The sequence below is a fragment of the Sceloporus occidentalis genome, unplaced genomic scaffold (assembly GCF_023333645.1).
Source record: "Sceloporus occidentalis isolate IW3139 unplaced genomic scaffold, rSceOcc1.0.p SCAF_8, whole genome shotgun sequence".
NCBI classification, from domain to species: domain Eukaryota; kingdom Metazoa; phylum Chordata; class Lepidosauria; order Squamata; family Phrynosomatidae; genus Sceloporus; species Sceloporus occidentalis.
Window position 1 is genome coordinate 25,447,523 of NW_028316988.1, and position 20,679 is coordinate 25,468,201.

Sequence of the window (20,679 nt, forward strand, 5' to 3'; positions counted from 1 at the left end):
TGGTTTCCCAGGTCTGGGAGGAGAACTAAAGGAAGACTGAGGCAGGTTTGTCCCGTTGCCGGTGGCTCCTTCGACCACCTTCCTCTCTAACGTTTCACAGAGGGCAACCATGGGGCCGAGCACCATCCAAGTGTGGCACAGGGTTGCCATATCTCTGGGCCCGGCCTGGTGCCTTCGGTTTTTGTGGGCCATCTCCATGTGGGACCCAAAGGGACCAATTCTTGACTTTTAAAATCATAGGCCCTTATCAAACAAGGCACTTACCACAAGGATATCATTGTTCAAACGCTCCAGAAGTGCAGAGGTGGGATCTCCGGTCACACTTCTGAAGCGTCATTGAGGCATTTTGCTGTTCTCCCTTTGACGAATTGTTCACGGAGGAGCCATTTTTGTAATAATGGAAGATCCTGTTATTAAAGAAAGGGCTGCTCCACGAACGATTTGTCAATGGGAGAACAGTGGGATGCGCTTCAGTGACGCTTGAGGAGCGCGACCGGCAATCCCACCTCCGTGCTTCTGGAGTGTTTGGGTAACAATATCCGCACAATAAGTGCCTTGTGTGAAAAGGTCCATAGAGTTGGAAGGGATCCTCAAAGGCCATCCATTCTGCCTTGCAGGAAAACACCATCAAAGCACTTCCGACAGATGGCCATCCAGCTTCTGTTTCAATACCTCCAAAGAAGGAGACTCCTCCATACTCCAAGGCAGCATCTTCCATTGTTGAACAGCTCTTACCATCCAGTAGTTCCTCCAAACATTGAGAAGGAATCTCTTTTCCTGGAGCTTGCATCCATTGCTCCATTGTGTCCTATTCTCTGGAGCAGCAGAAAACAAGTTTGCTCCATCCTCAATGTGACATCCCTTCAAATATTTAAACATAGCTGTCATATCACCTCTTAACCTTCTCTTCTCCTGGTTAAACACTTCTCCACCATTTTGGTCTCCTACTTCTGGAGACACTCCAGCTTATCCATATCCTTCTTGAATTGTGTTGCCCAGATCAGGATACAATATTCCAGGTGAGTTCGGACCAAAAGAGAATAAAGCGGTGCTATTATTTCCCTCAGTCTAGACACTGTACTCCTATTGATGCAGCCTAGGATCGCATTGGCTTTTTTAGCCGCTGTATCACTGCATTTGGCTGGGCACCGCTCCAGTCCAGAGGAAAGGATTCAAATCTCATGCTCAGTTAGGAGATCATGAGCCGGCTGCAAATGTGCAAGGCTTTACAGTTTTGCTGCTGCTTGGTCTTGAACTGTCTGGACTGGAATGGCCTGGGATAGGCAATGAAGAGGCATTAGCTTGACCAAAGACCTGCCCCTGCTGAGCATGAAAATAGTTCAAACTGGTTAGGTCAGTGATTTCCCAAACTTTGGTCCTCTTTAGACTTCAGCTCCCAGAATTCCTGACTATTGGCCAAGTCATCTAGGGCTTCTGAGAGTTGAACTCCAAAACACTTGGAGGACCCAATGTTGGGTTAGTTGATATGGATCAACATGGCAGCTTGCTTTTTTTATGGACTCTCCTGAGTTCTTGCACATCCAAACTGACCAATACATCCTTGTCTTAAGCAATGCACTTCCAAATTTCTCCAACTCTATCTTCCACACAGTTTTTCTCCTCTCCTTGTTTGCTGTCTTCCATCTCATAGATTGCAAAGCGACTGCCAAAGTCCAGAGTAAGAGAACCACCTGGATTTCTCTGGAAAGATGCCGCTTTAGGCTGCTTTTCTCTTCCTAACTCGCTCTGTGCTCTCTCAGCAGCCTTGAAACTCCTGTCACCAGAGGCAAAAGCTAAACATCTGCTGTGCTTTAAGGCAGCTTTGGCCTTAAATTGCGCAAGGAAAAGAAAATTAGATTAGTCACCAAGTCTCTCCAAAAGGGGCAACCTGGCAGCCATGGAGCTCTGCAATTCGTGGTTTCATTGCATGATCCTGGACTCCAATGGATACCTTTTCTGGCCCAACCCAAATGCACAAAATCCATGTTGCAAGCTTTTGAAACACCGCTGGCTTTTTCATTGGGCAAAGATGTAGGGCCGCAAAGCATCCAGGCTTATGGAGCCCATATAGTGGAATGGAACTAGGTTCATTCTATAATCCGAGTGTGTTGGCGGCATTGCAATATTTGCTGCCAGTTTTTGCTGCTGGGAGGGAAGGAATGTTGGATTTTGTGAGCCTGACATCATCATCATCATCATCATCATCATCATCATCATCATCATCATCGATGGAGCTTCTGTATCATGGCTACATGACGTGACTTTACCAGTGGTTAGCTACAACACAGGTACAAAGAAACCCTATCAGCGAATTGCAAAGATGTATTGGGACAAAGGCAAGAATGCTCCAATGTGCATCAGGCACTTCTGATGTGCATTGGACACTTCTGAAGCCCACTGGGTATCTCTCATATGCACTGGGTTCTTGTGATGCTCACTTGGTTCTTCTGAAGCACATTGGGTTCATCCAATGTGCACTGGGTTCTTCTAATGCTCACTGGGCTCTTCTAATGCTCATCGAGCTCTTCTCATCCTCAGTGGGCTCTTCTGATGCTCACTGCGCTCTTCTGGTGTGCATTGGGTTCATCCAAAGGGCATTAGGTTCTTCTAGTGCTCATTAGGATCATCTGATAAGCATTAGGCTCTCCTGAAATGCATTGGTCTCTTCTGGTGCTCACTGGGCTCTTGTGATGCTTACTGGGCTTTTATAATGTGTATTGGGCACTTCTGATGCCCACTGAGCTCTCCTGAAGTGCACTGGTCTCTTCCGATGCTCATTGGGCTTTTCCGATGCACACTGGGCTCTTCTGATGCTCACTGAGCTCTTTTGATGCTCATTGGGCTTTTCTGATGTGCATTGTGTTCTTCAAATGCTCATTGGGCTCTTCTGATAAGCATTAGGATCTCCTGAAGTGCATTGGGTTCTCCTGCTGCTCATTGGGCTCTTTTGGTGATCACTGGCCTTTTGTGATGCTCAGTGGGTTCTCCTGCTGCTCATTGGGCTCTTCTGATGATTATCAGCCTCTTCTGATATACATTGCGCTTTTGCGATACATCTCAGCACTTCCTAGCCAGTGTCCCTGCTCAGCTTAGATGGAGTGGTGGAGGTTTCTTTGGAGGCTTCCATACAGAGGCCGGATGGCCATCTTTCACAAGGCTTCGCCCGCGTCTTCCTGCCTGGCAGAATGAGGTTGGGCTGGATAGCCCTTAAGGGTCCTTTCCATCTCTATGATTCTCTGATTCTATTTCATCGTTCCCTTCCAATTGCAAGCGGTCTGTGCTGAACATCATGAGGTGGGAACCTGAGAAGAGCCCCAGAGGTGTCCAACCCGGGCGTCGCAGTGACAGAGAGTGGGAGGTATCGCTTACTGGCCCAACATGGGACAAAAGGCTAAGCTGGGTCAGCAATGGGTGACCTGTTCTCTGCCAGAGACATGAGTGGCATAGACAAAGCAAAGCGGGAGGAGCGGGGAAACAAGCATCGGTATCTGGGGTTGGATTTCTCTTTACGAGTTGTTGCTAGGGCTTAAAAATTTAATTGCAACCTCTTCTTCTTCTTCTTCTTCCGTAATAGATATGCGTGTGTGTATAGATACAGATGTATGTGTGTATATATATGTGTGTGTGTGTATAGATATACATGTCTATATAGAGCAACAACAGGCCGTATATATTCTCAAATGGCTAGGTCTTGTCTGAGCTTGAGAGCTAAGCAGGATCAACCCTGGTTAGGGCTTGGATGGGAGGCTTACATTTTGAGTATGAAAATGACTTCAAGCCAGGTGTACTGGGTGCATAGGAAACATAAAAGGATTCAGGTTTAGACTTGGTCCCATCTCCAAAACATCTCTCTCTCTCTCTCTCTCTCTCTCTCTATATATATATATATATATGAAAATACAGGTATTCCAAAATCTGGAAAAAGAAAATCTAAATTACAGAACACTTATGGTCCGAAGCATTTTGAATAAGAGATACTCAGCCTGTATAAGTTTGGGTACCATCTTTTTCTTTTGCATTTTAAACTTAAAGTCTGGGTTTATCCACACTGCCGAATTAATGTGGTTTCACACCACATTAACTGCCACGCCTCCAGCCTATGGAATCCTGGGACTTGTAGTTTGCTGTGGCTCCCTGAGGAAGAAGGCTAAATATCCCACAAAGCTACAAATCCCTGGATTTCCATAGCATCGAGCCGTGGCTGTCAAAGCGCTGTCAAACTGGATTAATTCTGCAGTGCAGATGCAACTCCTTGGCTTGGCGTTTGCATTTCTGGGTTCTTTTTTAATCCTTGCTCCACTGCTGCCACCTTGTGGCAAAGGGAGGTAATGCCACAATGGGATTTTTTAATTTCAATTTTGCAATTTTAGCAGCAGCATGGAAACTTTTCAGGGACTGGGCGGGACTTTTCCAGAAGCTCCTCCCACTCCAGGAAACAGGAAGCACGTGGATCCAATGGCCATTTCCTCCTCTGCGCTGCTGCTCCTTCTGTGATCCTGCTTTGCAGGTTTTGCAAGAAATGAGAGGTGCAACCTCCCCCCTTTTTTCAATTTGAATATATCATTCATTGCATTAGCTTCCTCTGCTTCTGGGTGCATCTGCACTGTGGAAATAATGCAGTTTGACCCCACGTTTAAGGGCTGGAGCTCCATCCTATGGAATCCTGGGATTGGTAGTTTTTTTACCAGGTCCCTGTGCTAAAGAGTGCTGCTTGCTTGCAAAAACTACAAGTCCCAGGATTGTGTAGGATGGAACCAGGGCAGGGAAAGTGGTGCCAAACTGCATTATTTCTTAAGTGTAGATGGCATGGAAGTGAAGGGAGAAAAAATCTACCCCATTTGAAACACTGTCAGAAGAAAAAGAGCTTTTCCTCTGCAATTGTTTCCAATGGCTTAGATTGTTTTTTCCCCTTCCATCCTGCAATAAACACAAAGACTAGATTTGCAAAACTGTTGCCACAGAAAGTTCCTATCTGATGGTTACTGGTTTATATATATATATCGTTTCTAATTGGAACAGAAGGCACTCCTAACTACATCTCTGTAGGAACCAACTTGGGTTCTTCTCCTTGCTATCTGTCGATCTCCAACTCACAACCCATTATCATTCCTCCTCCCTTTCAGTGCCGATGATGGGATTTGCAGTTACTTTCCTTGGAGCCACCTTCTCATTGGGTCTGTAACTCCCGCGCTGGATCCATTCCCACGGAGCCGCCGGATCCTTGGCTCGTCTTCAAGATGGCTTCCTTGATTTCGTCTGAGACCGTGAGCAGGTGAGGATGCTTTGCTGTCTTCCTTGAAGGTGACAATAGACCATGACTCTGGAGGCCAGGGTTCAAATCCCAGCTCAGCCACGAAACCCACTGGGTGACCTTGGGCAAATCACACTCTCTCAGCCTCAGGGGAAGGCAATGGGGAGCCCCCTCTGAACAAATCCTGCCAAGAAAACCCCATCATAGGGTTGCGTTAGGGTTGCCATCAGTTGGGAACGACTTGAAGGCACACAACAACAAGGGAATACCAAGTCCAGGGGTTCTTGGGCTATCTGATCTGGGAGACTGGCCACCACAGTATAACCCCAGTATCTGCCACACCAGTAGTTGTGGTTTCATTTATTTCAATCCTATGTTCTCAGTAGGAATATCTAGCTCCTTCAGTGCAATTCCAGCACATGGTGACCATAGAGTTGCAGCGGAGGAACTGGAAAGCCCTAGAGGAGTGTTCTCTCTAGGGATATCTAGGTTCTCCGGTGTGACTCTCTGGTCAATGACTGCCAGAAGTCATTCATTTCAATAGGGTTTGCTATTATTGCGGTTTTGCATTTCCATGCAAAGTTTCCACATAAGTCTGGAGATGTGTCCCCCGTGAATCTGGGGGTCCTTGTTGTGTGCCTGAAAACCTCCTGCTTTCTGCTTCCCAGGGTGAGCTCTGTCCTCAACCGTGAAGTGAAGCAGTTTGGGAAGAAATTTATGTTCGACGGCAATGAGGAAACCTGCTGGAACTCGGACCAGGTGAGATGTGCGGATTCGCCAGAGCCGAAGTTGCTCATGTTGTCTTTGTGTTTTCATGTACAAAGTTATCCTGCAAGCAAGGTAGGCCAAGATTGCATCTTGCAAAGGATGGGAGACTTCCAAAATGTGTTCGTTCCATAGGTGGCTATTTGAATGGGGACACTCTATTATTAAAGTAAAAGTAAAAGTAAAGGTAGTCCCTTGACATGAATGTCACCAACTATAGGAGGTGGTGCTCATCTCCGTTTCTAAGCCAAAAAACTAGCATTGTCGGAAGATTGTTCTGGTGGTCATGGTGGCCAGTATGACTGCACCTTTCCACCAAAGTGGTACCTATTTATCTCCTTGCATTTGCATGCTTTCGGACTGATAGGTTGGCAGAAGCTAGGACCAATGACAGTAGCTCACCACATCATGTGGCACTTGTGCCTTGAACTACCAACCTTCCGATGTTCTGATCATCAGAATTGGCATCTTAACCACTAAGCCACTGCCTCCCTAGATATGTTGACATGCCCCAGTTACGTTGGATTATAGCTCCCATCATTCCAGCCAGCTATCATGGAGGAGGAATTGTAATCCAGTTCATTTGGGAGGAAGAATTGTAATCCAGTGCATTCAGAATCCTCCAAGTACTCCAAACACAGCATATCCTGGGGGCTCATTCCCGCTTGCGGTTGAACCCGATTTCTGATTCGGCTTCGTTAATCGGTTCCAAAAGGTCCCTTATTCCCACTATGAAAGCGTATCTTCATTAGGCCATTGGGATCGCTTGTTTTTTTTGGCACGATTTTCGTCCCCATTAGTTTGCGCCGCTTCAAAATAACTGTCAGTCATCATGGCGGCCCAGGCTCTGGGTGCGGAGGAAGGCAGGGACCGGGGGAAAGAGAGATTGGGGACCCCGAGAAAAAGAGGATGGAGACCCAAGGAAAGAGAGGCTGGGAACCCCAGGAAAGACAGACTGGGGACCCAAGGAAAGGGAGACTGGGGACCCAAGGAAAGGGAAACTGGGGACCCAAGGAAAGAGAGACTGGGAACCCAAGGAAAGGGAGACTGGGAACCCAAGGAAAGGGAGACTGGGGACCCAAGGAAAGAGAGACTGGGGACCCAAGGAAAGAGAGACTGGGGACCCAAGGAAAGAGAGACTGGGGACCCAAGGAAAGGGAGACTGGGGACCCAAGGAAAGGGAGACTGGGGGACCAAGGAAAGGGAGACTGGGGGACCAAGGAAAGGGAGACTGGGGACCAAGTAAAGGGAGACTGGGGGACCAAGGAAAGGGAGACTGGGGGACCAAGGAAAGGGAGACTGGGGGACCAAGGAAAGGGAGACTGGGGGACCAAGGAAAGGGAGACTGGGGACCCAAGGAAAGGGAGACTGGGGACCAAGAAAGGGAGACTGGGGACCAAGGAAAGGGAGACTGGGGACCAAGGAAAGGGAAACTGGGGACCCAAGGAAAGAGAGACTGGGAACCCAAGGAAAGGGAGACTGGGAACCCAAGGAAAGGGAGACTGGGGACCCAAGGAAAGGGAGACTAGGGACCCAAGGAAAGGGAGACTAGGGACCCAAGGAAAGGGAGACTAGGGACCCAAGGAAAGGGAGACTAGGGACCCAGGGGAAAGAGACATACATATAAAACAGATAAAATAGAATTAACATCAAATTTAAAAAGTAAATAATATTAATTGGGAAGCCCATTACAAAGTTCACTCCTCGAAAATGTGAAATTAAAAATGTAAAACTATCATGACATTCATGACATTTTAAAACACCATTTTACACCGAGAGACCATTGCCGCTGCACCAAAGCTGGCCACTTTGGCTGTTACTGGTGGACACTGGTCTGCCAGCAGATAGGAGCCATAAAACGCATCAAATCTTCCAGGAAAACTTCTAAGAATTGGATAAATAAAAATGTGACGGTCCTCTGGATTGGATGAAATTGTTTGCTAATATATATATAAAGGAATGCATAAATAATCCAAGGAGAAGGGTCGCAGGTATTTTAATTCAGAAGCTGGCTACTTGCTACTTTTAATCTTGCTGTTTGCAGTCTTTTGCACAGGGAAGGTTTCCTATTTTGGAGGAATTCTGTACTGCCTTTAATCTGAATTTCTCTTTATTTTTCGGTGGCTGGTTTTAGGGCGCTGTCCAGTGGTTAACACTGGGATTTCCACAAACAGTTCGGGTATCCCAAATCCTAATTCAGTTCCAAGGGGGATTTGCAAGTCGAAAGTGTACCGTGCAAGGTAAGGAGACCAATAATGGAACATGGAAATGGTCCTTAATCTGGGGTTACTGCATTTTGGGGAAAGGACATTAAACTGACTATCACTATGCCAAAATTTCCACCCTCTTTCCTAGCCAAATCTTATCCCAGCCCATTCTTCCCTATTCAATTTTCATTGTAGGTTTCAGGAAAGAAGAAGAGCTTCCCGAGGTTGCTGAGTTTTACCCTGAAGATACCAACTCTCTCCAAATATCCTTTTTTGCTTCTGGTTTACTGGAACCCAAGGATGGTCTGAATACTAATACTAATACTAATAATATATTTATTTATATCCCGCCTTTCCCTTCTGAGGATCTAGACGGGTAACAACAGTCCAATATAACATTTAAAAACAGTAGTAACATGATCCCATTCCCCTAGCCTCCCAGAAACTCTAATCTGATGGTGAAACTCAATTAGGAAATTTATTATTATTATTATTATTATTATTATTACGTTTATTCGTATAGCGCCATAGGCTTTACATAGTGCTTTACAACGGATAGAAAACAACAATCTAAAATAGAAACAACAGCCTGTCTGCGGCGCACAATCTAAAACCACAAACAAGATTATAAAATTAATAAAAATATGACTATAACAAAGTTAAAATAATACTATGAAAGTGTATATTAATACAAATAATATGTCATAAAATATACAGTCATAAAATCAAGACATAATAATAATAATAATAATAGTAATGCGGTTGTATATAGTGCTATAGGTTTTGCACAACGCTTTATATAATCAAAAACAAGGAAAGACCTGGCTCTGGCATACCATCTAAAATCACAAAGCATAACATTTTAAAATAAACAGTACATCCATTAGAATAGCTCTAAAACTATTAACTGTATGAAAAGCAATACAGATTTAATCCGAACGGTCGGAGATATCAAATTCCAGTTTGGAAAGCCAAGTTGGAATTCCTGAGCTGGGGAACAAATACCCAACCGACTGGCGCTTTCCTCTTTTTACCCCTGTCAGTAAGAGGGATTGCAACCGACTTCAAACCTGGTGGTTCTTACTTCCAGAAGTTAACCGTGCGCCGTATGGATGACTGCAATGTGCTTCATTGCATGGCGGCCCTTGAAGAAAAGCTAGCCGGGGCAAAATGCGAAAGGGACACAAGTTGGACGTGAACCAACGGTGTGATGCGGCAGCTAAAAAAAGCAATGTGATTCTAGGTTGCATCAATAGATGTATAGTGTCTAGATCAAGGGAAGACATAGTGCCACTCTATTCTGCCTCACCTGGAATACTGCGTCCAGTTCTGGGCAACACAAGTCAAAAAGGACATTGAGAAACTGGAGCACATCCAAAGGAGGGCAACCAAAATGGTGAAGGGTCTGGAAACCATGTCTTATGAGGAAAGACTTAGGGAGCTGAGGATGTTTAGCCTGGGGAAGACACAGTTAAGAGGTGATATGACAACCATGTTTAAATATTTGAAGGGATGTCATATTGAGGATGGAGCAAGCTTGTTTTCTGCTGCTCCAGAGAATAGGATACAGTGCAGTGGATGCAAGCTGCAGGAGAAGAAATTCCACCTCAACATTGGGAAGAACTCCTTGATGGTAAGAACCATTCAAGAGTGAGAGGCGCTCCCTTGAAGGGTGGCGGAGTCTCCATCTTTGGAGGCCTTTCAACAGAGGCTGGATGGCCATCTGTCGGGGATGCTTTGATTGAGAGTTCCTGCATGGCAGAATGGGGTTGGACTGGATGGCCCTTCTTAGGGTCTCTTCCAACTGTATGGTTCTATGTGGCCTCTGAGATGCTGGGAACTCAAAAGGTATGACACCAATTTTATGTTTTCAGTTAAAAATAGGTATCCCATTTCCAATCAGGAATAGCTGGTTTAGCAACTGGGGGAAGGAGATATGGGTCCCTGTTTCCTTAACTGAGCCTTCTACGCTTTCGCCCTCAAAGAAATGCAGCTGGATAAACTGAAGATCACCTTTGAAGACAGCACAGATTTCTTTGGAAGAATCGTCATCTACCGCCTCGACGTTTTGGGGGAGACGCTTGAATGCACCAAGGAGGGAGATCGCAAAAGCTGAGGATCCTTTCCCGTCTCCATTTGTTCGGTTTTGGATAGACTTTTATGGTGCTGTTTTTTGCACCTGGGACCAAGCCGGATTTAGGGTTTGGGGGATGAAACCAACCTATTTTTTTTATATGTCAGGTCAGACGTGTTGCATACCTTTTGCATTTTCCTCCCTTTAATACCTTTGGAGATACAGAGAGCAAGGCTGCCTCTGCACCATGGACTTAATCCTGTTTGACCCCTCTCTAACTGCCATGGCTCAATGCTATGGGATTCTGGGATTTGTAGCTTGGTGAGCTATTTAGCCTTATTTGTCGGAGGGTTCTAGCACCATAACAAACTACAGATCCCAGGATTCCTTGGCATGAAGCCATGGCAGTTAAAGCGGTGCCAGACTTCATTATTTCTGTAATGCAGATGGAGCCGGAGTTGGCAAATTGCTCTTTAAAAGTGCAATGTTATTATGATGTTATTATTATTATGGGCCCTTGGTAACAAGGGCCACATAAAAAGTCTCCAGGGCCGCATCTGGCCTTAGAGCCAGAATTTGTCCATCCTGCTCTGTTTCATCCACGGCAGCCATTTTTATGTGCCATGTACAGCCGCTATATTGGCATTACCAACTTGCAAGAGTTGACTTGCTGTAGCTAAGGGATTGTTGACCTCACACAGACGCTGAAATGATGGACACAGCCCAACCCTGACACATGGCTGACTCGGTGTCAATGAGGCCGAGGAAGCAGAGCGTAATGCTCACGTCTTTCTTCTGCACGATCAGCTCGTGGCGCAAAGAGCCAAAGAAGCCTTCCAGGCCAAACTTGGTGGCCGCGTACGAGGCGACAGAGGTTGGAGATCCTCCCTGAAATAAGATATCCAAGTCTCAGGGGGTTGTCATAAAACACCAGATGAATGAAAGGAGGCATAGTCCCACAGAGGCTCCTAGAGCTGGGAGAGATTCCCAAAGGCCATCCAGACCAGCCCCTTGCAGGAATATGGCATCCAAGACTTCCTGACAGATGGCCATCCAGCCTCCTAAGAAGGAGACTCCAACTCGGAGGCAGCGTTTTCCACTGTCAAACAGCTCTTACTGCCAGGCACTTTCTCCTAATGTTGAAGTGGAATCTCTTTTCCTGGAGTTTGAATCCATTGCTCCATGTCCTACTCTCTGAAGCATCAGAAAACAAGCTTTCTCCCTCCTCAATAGGACATCCCTTGAAATATTTAAAAAGAGCTATCGTGTCACCCCTTACCAGTGATTCCCAAACTCTGGCCTTCCAAGTCTTTTGGATTTCAGCTCCCAGAATCTTAGACCAAGACTGGCCAAGAGGACCTGATTTTGAGAATCACTGTCTTAAACCTGTTTAGATATTTGCAGGGATGTCATATTGAGGATGGAGCAAGCTTGTTTTCTGTTGCTTCGGGGATTAGGACATGAAACCTAATGTGCCCCCCTAGTTTCCAGTGGTTGTCCAACTTGATCCTAGTTACTCTGCACCCTGGGATTTGCAGTTTCCCCAAAGGATTGACATCACTCACCTGCAAGAGAGGAAACACAACAAGAGACCCTCTACTCTCTGTCAAGGCAGGGAGAGCTGCGGACGCAAGGCCACGTAGCTAAAGAAATTCACCTGGAACAGGAGAGGAAATACCTTTGAGTGGCTCCATTTTGTCTGTCTTGGCTGGAAGAATATGGACGCCTGCCCCTATTTGACAAATGGGTCTCCATGAACTAAATAAACCAAAGTATTTGTATTCATAGACTACGTCAAGGTGTGACATCCCCATGTAGATGTAAAGGGGGACCCAAGGTTAAAAAGGTTGGAGTACCACTGCTCTGGGGAGTTTGGAGGGGCATTTCCACCATGTTTTGTTCCCTGAGAGGGCTTTTTTGAAACGCAGAATGACGACTTCTCACTTTCTGATGTCAAAAAAGGGTATCTGCTGGGCCTAAAATGGTCCTGCAAAGCTTCAAAGTGTGGTGGAAAGGCGTCCCTTGTCTTCTTGAGGTCATGGGGGGAGTTGGGAGGGTCCTTTGTGGGAGGAGATGTAGTTTTGGGGGTTATCCCCCAAGGTCTTCTGGTGGACTAATGTGGTCTCCTAGCCTTCCACAGTTGGTCACTGTTGGTCAAGAGGGCCAAAGGTTCCCAACCTCTGTTGTAAGAAGTGTGGAAGATGCTCTTTCGGAGGATGGTGGAGTCTCCTTCTCTGGAGGTTTTCAAACAGAGGCTGGATGGCCATCTGTTCCAGGGAGAGCTTAGGTTGTGTCTTCTTGCCTGGGGTTAGACTGGATGGCCCTTGAGGTCTCTTCCAGCTCTACCATTCTATGACCCTAAGCCAAAACTAGAGGAAGGCATCCTCCTTGCACCTGCATCAGCCCTCATTGCTGGTCCATGTCCCCATCCCACATCTCAAAAGGAGTCAAGCCAATATGGTTGAGAACCACATAATCCAGACCCCCTGGAAAAAGAAAGAAAACCCAGAAGAGATCACCAGAAACAGCCATATACACAGCTCCTTCCCAATGGTTGTGTATTGTGATGGGTTGGATTAGATGGCCTTTGCGGTCACTTCCAGCTCCGATTCTATGGTTCTAATAGGTTCTTCTTATGTTGCACACTTTGAGCTATTTAAATATTTGAAGGGTCACCATGTAGAAGGAACAAGTTGGTTTTCTCCTGCTCTGGGTTCAAATTACAAGAGAAGAGACTCCACCTAAATGTTCGGAAGCACTTCTGGAGGGTAAGAGGTGTTGGACTGCTTTGGAGCTCTTTGCACAAAGGGTTCAGTCCAAGTCATTCTTTACTTGTGGCGACCCTAAGGAGACCCTTGGAGCCTGAGAATGGCTGCAACGCTCCCTTTTCGCCACCAGAGGGCGCCCCAGGACAGGGAAGGATCCTCCTCCTCCTCCTCCTAAGCGTCAAGGGGCTGAAGTGCGCCGTTTGAGCCATAGGAGGGCGCCCGAGAGAGAGAGCCAGGAAGGAGAGCGCAAAAGCGCTTGAGAGCCTGCAGTGAGCAAAGGGCGCCACAAGAGGACGGCAGAGAGCAAGGCAGCAGTGCCCCCTACAATTCCCATCATGCCCCTGAGGGACAGAGGATGATGGGGGTTTCATTCCAAAGCGCTTGGAGGGGCTCCAGGGAGCAGAAAGGCTGGCTTTGAGGCGTCCCCCCGCCTTCTGCATCGTCTGGGGATGATGGGAACTGTCCTCCAAGACCCCTAACAGTCATTGAAATCACCAACCCTGGGAAGAGGGATGATGGGTCCTGCAGTTAAAGAGGCCTGCTGCTTTGTGTCCCGGTTCAGGGACTTAGTTTTGGACTAGAATTCCCATCACCCCCCAAACAACCGACACGGTCATTGTCCTGGCGGATGATGGGAACTGTCCTCCAAGAGGGACCCCTAACCCTGACATTCAAGTCACGAACCTTGGGAAGGGGGATGTTGGGTCCTGCAGTCCAAGAGACCTGCTGCTCCCCTGAACCCTGAGGATGGTGTCTGTCATTGTGCTTGACAAGGACTACAAGATCCTAGGCATGGCTTTTGCAAGTAGGGTTGCCATAAGTGAGGACCTCCAAACCGGGACAAATGTAGGACAACATTTTCAAATGTAGGACACATTTTTATTAAAATGGAGGACGCGCAAAAATGGTTTTTTTTAAAAAAAATGTTAATATAAATTAATAATAATAGAATTTATTTATATACCGCCCAATCACTGGAAATCTGAGCGGTTTACAATAGACAGGATAATAGACGGTTCCCTGCCCGCAGGCAGATACATGCCTAACTGGGGCCAGCTACTGTATGTCTACCTATACTGCCAGTAGGGAAACTTGGGTCCATGGCTGCATCTGCACTCCAGAAACAATACACTTTGACACTGCTTTAACTGCCATGGCTCTATCCAATGGAAACTAAATTTTTAGTTTATTGTGCCACCAGGGCTGAAGAGCAGGGTATAAAAGGGTGTAACATAAATGTATATAAACAGCCCGGGAGCAGCAGTCAATAAATAAGAATAAATATGATAATACATTGTAACCATGGGCTGAGTCATATGATGTCACAAACAGACTAGCCTTGCAGCCATGGCATATGAAATAACAATGGATGTCATCTAATTGCCTAGAAAGTTCAGACTGCATGCAGTTACAGACCAAGATGGCAGACTTTCTGGAACTTGGTTCTATGGGCCCCCTCTGGCTAGAAGTGGAAAATTACTCTCTCCTAGTGGAACTACCATTCCCAATCTGCTGGAAGTGGTGTGCTATTGTGATTATGGCTTCACTTGGCACAGTGCTACAAGTAATGGCTACTTTGAACTGGAGGAAGAAGAGGGCCTGTAAGAGAGGAGAAACCCCTTACATAGACAGCGAGGTGAGGAGACCATCTTAAAAGATAAAGTGTTTAGTACCTTAGCAAGATACACAGTGTGGCAAAAAAGTATTTAGTAAGCCATGAATTGGACGGTCTATGCTGGCTGGGACTGATATAAATTGTAATTCAAAAACTGAGTTGTGTCTTCAAAAGGCAAAGGGATCAAGAGGAACAACTGTGGAAGTCTTGTAATCTAAACAATAATGTCTCCAGGGTTTTATCTTATTTTATTTCTCTCCTGCCTTTCTCCTTTCAGAGAACACAAGGTTTACATCAACTTTAAAACAAAACAGGGTGCATCCACACTGCGCAGTTTTAGCGGTTTGATATGCAATTATAGCAGCTTGATGTCACTTCAACTGTCACGGCTGCAACCTCTGAAATCCTGGGATATGTAGTTTTGTGAAGTGCTTAGAATTCTGTGCTGGGGCAATAGAGTATTCTCCTGTGACTGTGGCTCCCTAGATACCTTGATTTAATGTGTAATACCACTCATTTCAGAGCCTCTTGGGAACTGTAATTCAGAAGAATTCACTAGAGCTCACTAGCAGAGATTTCTAAATGCCTTACCAAACTATAAATCCCATGATTCTATGTGAGCCAGGCATGGTGGTTAAAGTAGTATCTAACTGCTATAATTGTGCAATGTGGATGCAGGGCACCAAATAAATATGGCTTACATTTGGTATATTGCCTCATTGAACCCTGAGAGGAAGCTTCAGGCTTACATCTAGTCTCAGAGCTTCTTGGAACAAGTTAATTCTCCTAAATGCTGTCTTGCTATACTGAGTCCCCCTGGGTTCACCAAGTAGATGACAACATGATATCATAATGAACATGCCAGACTGCTAGATAAGCAATCTCCCATACATGCTAAAGGTTTCCCAAATAGGGATAACCAATCATCTAAAAAGCAGAGCTTTAAAAAACATGTGATCCAGAATACACTGCCAGTTTACATTGCCAGTGTAGCACCTTCAGAAACCAAGATGCTTGTGACTGAAAAATCTGTATGAGAGCAGGGTCAAAAGGGTTTTTGTGTTGCCTTCTGAACACTGCTAACAAGTGTTAGTTATTGTGCAGCTGCCATTGTCTCTGAAAGATTATTATTATTATTATTATTAAGCTTTATTTATATAGCGCTGTAAATTTACACAGCACTGTACATAAAATCATTTAATTAGACGGTTCCCTGCCTTCATGCTTACACTCTAAGAAGACACGACACAAAAGGAGAAGGGAATGGTTGTGGGGAAGGGGATCAGTTCCAGCATTCTTCTCTCCCTCTGAGGCCTGGACCAAGGCAGATGGACAGATGGAGGGTTCAGTTCCTTTAGTGAGGCCGGATGGGAAGGCCTACCTTTCTCTCCCTCTCAGAGGCAAGGATGGAGTCAGATGCCTTGTGGGGAGGGTTCAGTTCCTTTCTCTCCCTCTCAGAGGCAAGGATGGAGACAGATGCCTTGTGGGGAGGGTTCAGTTCCTTTCTCTCCCTCTCAGAGGCAAGGATGGAGACAGATGCCTTGTGGGGAGGGTTCAGTTCCTTTCTCTCCCTCTCAGAGGCAAGGATGGAGACAGATGCCTTGTGGGGAGGGTTCAGTTCCTTTCTCTCCCTCTCAGAGGCAAGGATGGAGACAGATGCCTTGTGGGGAGGGTTCAGTTCCTTTCTCTCCCTCTCAGAGGCAAGGATGGAGTCAGATGCCTTGTGGGGAGGGTTCAGTTCCTTTCTCTCCCTCTCAGAGGCAAGGATGGAGTCAGATGCCTTGTGGGGAGGGTTCAGTTCCTTTCTCTCCCTCTCAGAGGCAAGGATGGAGTCAGATGCCTTGTGGGGAGGGTTCAGTTCCTTTAGTGAGGCCAGATGGGAAGGCCTACCTTTCTCTCCCTCTCAGAGGCAAGGATGGAGACAGATGCCTTGTGGGGAGGGTTCAGTTCCTTTCTCTCCCTCTCAGAGGCAAGGATGGAGTCAGATGCCTTGTGGGGAGGGTTCAGTTCCTTTCTCTCCCTCTCAGAGGCAAGGATGGAGTCAGATGCCTTGTGGGGAGGGTTCAGTTCCTTTAGTGAGGCCAGATGGGAAGGCCTACCTTTCTCTCCCTCTCAGAGGCAAGGATGGAGACAGATGCCTTGTGGGGAGGGTTCAGTTCCTTTAGTGAGGCCAGATGGGAAGGCCTACCTTTCTCTCCCTCTCAGAGGCAAGGATGGAGACAGATGCCTTGTGGGGAGGGTTCAGTTCCTTTAGTGAGGCCAGATGGGAAGGCCTACCTTTCTCTCCCTCTCAGAGGCAAGGATGGAGTCAGATGTGGCTCTTTAAAACACGTCCCAGTCAAAACTAGGTGTCCAGTCATATAATGGTTCTTCTTTTTCCTTGTTGGCAGAGTATCTTGGCATCAGTCAAAAGACCCAATTCGCTTGGCTCATTTTTTAAGGCACCACCTATATACATTGAAAATGAACATTTATATGAACAGCGATTTCAATCCATGTTAAATGATCTGGAGGATGTTATGAATATGGGACGCATCGAACAGAAAAATATACGGGCTTATATTCGGGGCCTAGCTTGCCAACAAGAGAAGCTGGAAGTCTTAATGTGCCAAGTGCAGTCCAAAGTGCGAGAAATGGCTCAGATCAGGAAAGCAGCTGGACAGCCGCTAAAGACAGGAAGAAAAGAAGCCTTCGAATTGGCTGAACAGGATTAAAAGCTGGGCAAGGACTGAAAATTGTAACGTTGATGACAGCTAGTCAAGGAATATGGAGACGCCCAAGCAAACATGCCTGTGAATCCTTGACCGGAACATCACATTTACTAAGGAGTAAAAGGACGTCTACAGCATTGGACAATATTACAATTTATTTATTGTATAACATATTCTAAAAAAATTCATCCATCTCTCTGAATTCATAGAGAATCAGTTCATAGATGAGCACACGAATTTCAAATTCCACAGAGGTCCAGGCCCTCTCGTTCCTTCGCCCCACCTCCCCCCAACAGCCCCCCCGGCCGGTCTTTCCCATTGCTTCTCACCACCTCTGGCTGCGGTCCCTGCCTTCCACACCTGTGTTGGTTTTTCCTGGGGGTGATGGTGAAACTGGAGAGCCAGTGACCAGATCTACCACGGTCTGGTTACCTTTTCCTGGCCCCACACTGCCTAGAATTCTCTTATCCCAGAAGGTACATTCTTGCACCCATCTGCTAGAACCAAAACCTGTCTGCTTCCTTCTCTTCCCTCCCAAGTACCTTGGAGCAGGCTCCTGGCCACCGTCACTTTCCTTTCTCCCCCCATAGAAGTGTGACAGCTTCTATGGCCTGTTACAGACAGCCAAAATAAAGCTGCTTCGAGTCACAGTGGAGGTATGGTGTTTCAATGATGCATGCGTCCTAAGAGTCCAGAAGCCACACCAAAGCCACATTCCAGTCCTTAGGGCTGCAGCTTGGCTTTGGTGTGACTTCTGGACTCTTAGGACGCATCCATCATTGAAACACCATACCTCCACTGTGACTCGAAGCAGCTTTATTTTGGCTGGCTGTAACAGGCCCATATATCTTTTAGTTAAACATGTGTCTGACTTTTTTGGCAACTCTAGCATTTTGCCATTTCTCCATCGCCTGGAAAAATGCCAGATTGGGGCCACAGGGCTGCCAGTGAGGCTGCCCTGGCCCCAATCCAGCGTGAAAAGGAGCATCTACAGACTGTCCCTTTGTGACTTATCTGTCCAGCTCCATATCTGTACTCCCCCCATTTTGACTCCTGAGATATCATTCAATTCTTTTGCTTCTATTTTATGTAATTGTAGATAAATTTGTTCCATTTGTTTGCCATCTTCCTTGGAAGTAGGTAACAGTTCCATTGCAATGGGGCCAAAAGAGACAGCTAAAGCAATTGAGGCCTGTTACAGACTGCCAAAATAAAGCTGCTTCGAGTCTCTTTGGAGGTATGCTATTTAAATGATGCATGCATCCTAAGAATCTGAAAGCTGCACCAAAGCTGCGCTCCAGTGCTTAGGAATGGAGTGTGGCTTTGGCGCGACCTCCGGACTCTTAGGACCGATGTATCATGTAAATAGCATACCTCCAAAGAGACCCGAAGCAGCTTTATTTTGGCAGTCTGTAACAGGCCAATGATAATGATAATAATAGTGCCCCATGGTATATAATGGGACTTAGCATCCATAGACTTTGGTATCCACAAGTGGTCCTGGGACCAAACCCAACCAGATACCAAGGGTCCATGTAGTAAAATAATAATAATAATAATAATAATAATAATAATAATAATAATAATAATACTCGAAGCAGCTTTATTTTGGCTGTCTGTAACAGGCCATAGAAGCTGTCACACTTCTATGGGGGGAGAAAGGAAAGTGACGGTGGCCAGGAGCCTGCTCCATGGTACTTGGGAGGGAAGAGAAGGAAGCAGACAGGTTTTGGTTCTAGCAGATGGGTGCAAGAATGTACCTTCTGGGATAAGAGAATTCTAGGCAGTGTGGGGCCAGGAGAAGGTAACCAGACCGGGGTAGATCTGGTCACTGGCTCTCCAGTTTCACCATCACCCCCAGGAAAAACCAACACAGGTGTAAGGCAGGGACCGCAGCCAGAGGTGGTGAGAAGCAATGGGAAAGACCGGCCGGTGGGGGGGGGGTGTTGGGGGGAGGTGGGGCGAAGGAACGAGAGGGACTGGACCTCTGTGGAGTTTGAAACTCGTGTGCTCATCCACCAATTGATCTTCTCTGGGATGGTTTTTATTGTTAGCTTATATAAACATATTTTAGAATTGACTCTCTGATTCCTTCTCTTCATTTATTGTTTCTAAATAAAAAAGCACAGCATGATTTGTTGGGAAATCTTTTCAGGCTGGATGAATGGTTTTTCTTTGCAATGGAGCTCTTTGTCCTATCGTCTGTCATTAGCAATTCGCAATGTGAGTTCCCTGCCCACAGTCCATAAACACACCAATCTGCGTGTTTAATACCGCAATGTCACCATATTAAATGCACTGCCTAATAAAGAGGTTGGACTGGGAGGGGGCCCTTGTGTTCTTCTATGAGTCTATGATTTAAACCACTCTAACTGCCAAGGCTCAGTGCTAAGGGGCCCCTGGGATTTGTAGTCTTCTGAGGGGAAATTTGGCCTCCTCTGGTGCCCATCCCAGCCACAGAAGAAACAGGAACAAACTCTTCTAGAACATGGCCACCTAGCCCCCCCCAAAGCCCCCCCAAAACAATCCCAGGATTCCACAGCACTGAGACTCGGCAAGTTAAAGTGGTCTCGAACTGGAGCATTTCCACAGTGTAGATGCAGCCAAAAGCAGCCCCCCGCATTATTTAAGGAGTCCTGAATAGGAAGGACTCCCTCCCAGCCCTGAGAAGGGGTTCTGGGTTCGAAACACACGAACCTTTTCCATTTCTTCCCCTTAAGAATCAACTTCGTTTTCTTGACACGTTGCAATCCGCCATCTTTGCCTGCGGACTACGGAAGCCGCAGAGAGTCAAACCACTCCCACTGGTGGCCCTCCTGCGCTTCTACGGTGGCTGCGGAGGGACAGCTTCCTCCTTTTGTCAAACGTTCAGAGGGACTAAGGGAGGCGAGGCTTAAAGCGGGGTCAGGGGACGGACTGCATTTCCCATGAACCCTAGCTAGCATGGCCAAGGGCGAGGGATGCTGGGAGTTGAAGTCTTAACACTTCCTTCACTTGAAGGAAGCCATTGGATGCTCCTGGCTTGGCCTCTGCTTTAGACAAAAAGAAATGTGTGTTTGATACCACTTGAACTGCCATGCCTCCCTTTCCTACAGAATCCTGGGATCTGTAGTTTGGTGAGACACCAGAGCTCTCTGACAGACCAGGCTGGAGTACCTCAGCAAACTGCAAATCCCAGGCTTCTCAAAGATGGAGCCATGGAAGTTAAAGTGGTGTCAGGCTGCATCTACACTGCAGAAATAATCCATGTTGACACCGCTTTAATCTGCCATGGCTCCATGCTAGGGA

General features: G+C 46.6%; 1 protein-coding gene and 1 long non-coding RNA gene across 2 annotated transcripts; one reads left to right on the forward strand and one right to left on the reverse strand.

Moving 5' to 3' along the window:
* Positions 1-4,445: 4,445 nt before the first annotated feature.
* LOC149308348 (nuclear receptor 2C2-associated protein-like) lies at positions 4,446-13,078 on the forward strand. Its single transcript, XM_089535638.1, has 6 exons — positions 4,446-4,526; positions 5,124-5,272; positions 5,920-6,010; positions 8,151-8,256; positions 8,419-8,486; positions 10,193-13,078. Exons 2-6 carry the CDS (start codon positions 5,238-5,240, stop codon positions 10,337-10,339), a joined length of 447 nt encoding a protein of 148 aa, XP_089391764.1. The 5' UTR covers positions 4,446-4,526; positions 5,124-5,237; the 3' UTR covers positions 10,340-13,078.
* A 908-nt stretch (positions 13,079-13,986) lies between these two features.
* LOC149308349 (uncharacterized) lies at positions 13,987-20,189 on the reverse strand. Its single transcript, XR_016282145.1, has 2 exons — positions 20,089-20,189; positions 13,987-17,128 (listed from the first exon to the last, which is right to left on the reverse strand). It is a non-coding gene; the product is annotated as an uncharacterized LOC149308349 (long non-coding RNA).
* Between the last annotated feature and the right edge of the window lie 490 nt (positions 20,190-20,679).

What these genes read in the sequence shown, in the direction of transcription:
- LOC149308348 (XM_089535638.1), top strand. Translation starts at nt 5,238, where the DNA reads ATGGCTTCCTTGATTTCGTCTGAGACCGTGAGCAG. An exon ending in TCGTCTGAGACCGTGAGCAG is followed by an intron (nt 5,273 to 5,919) that starts GTGAGGATGCTT and finishes TCTGCTTCCCAG; the next exon opens with GGTGAGCTCTGTCCTCAACC. An exon ending in TCGAAAGTGTACCGTGCAAG is followed by an intron (nt 8,257 to 8,418) that starts GTAAGGAGACCA and finishes TTTTCATTGTAG; the next exon opens with GTTTCAGGAAAGAAGAAGAG.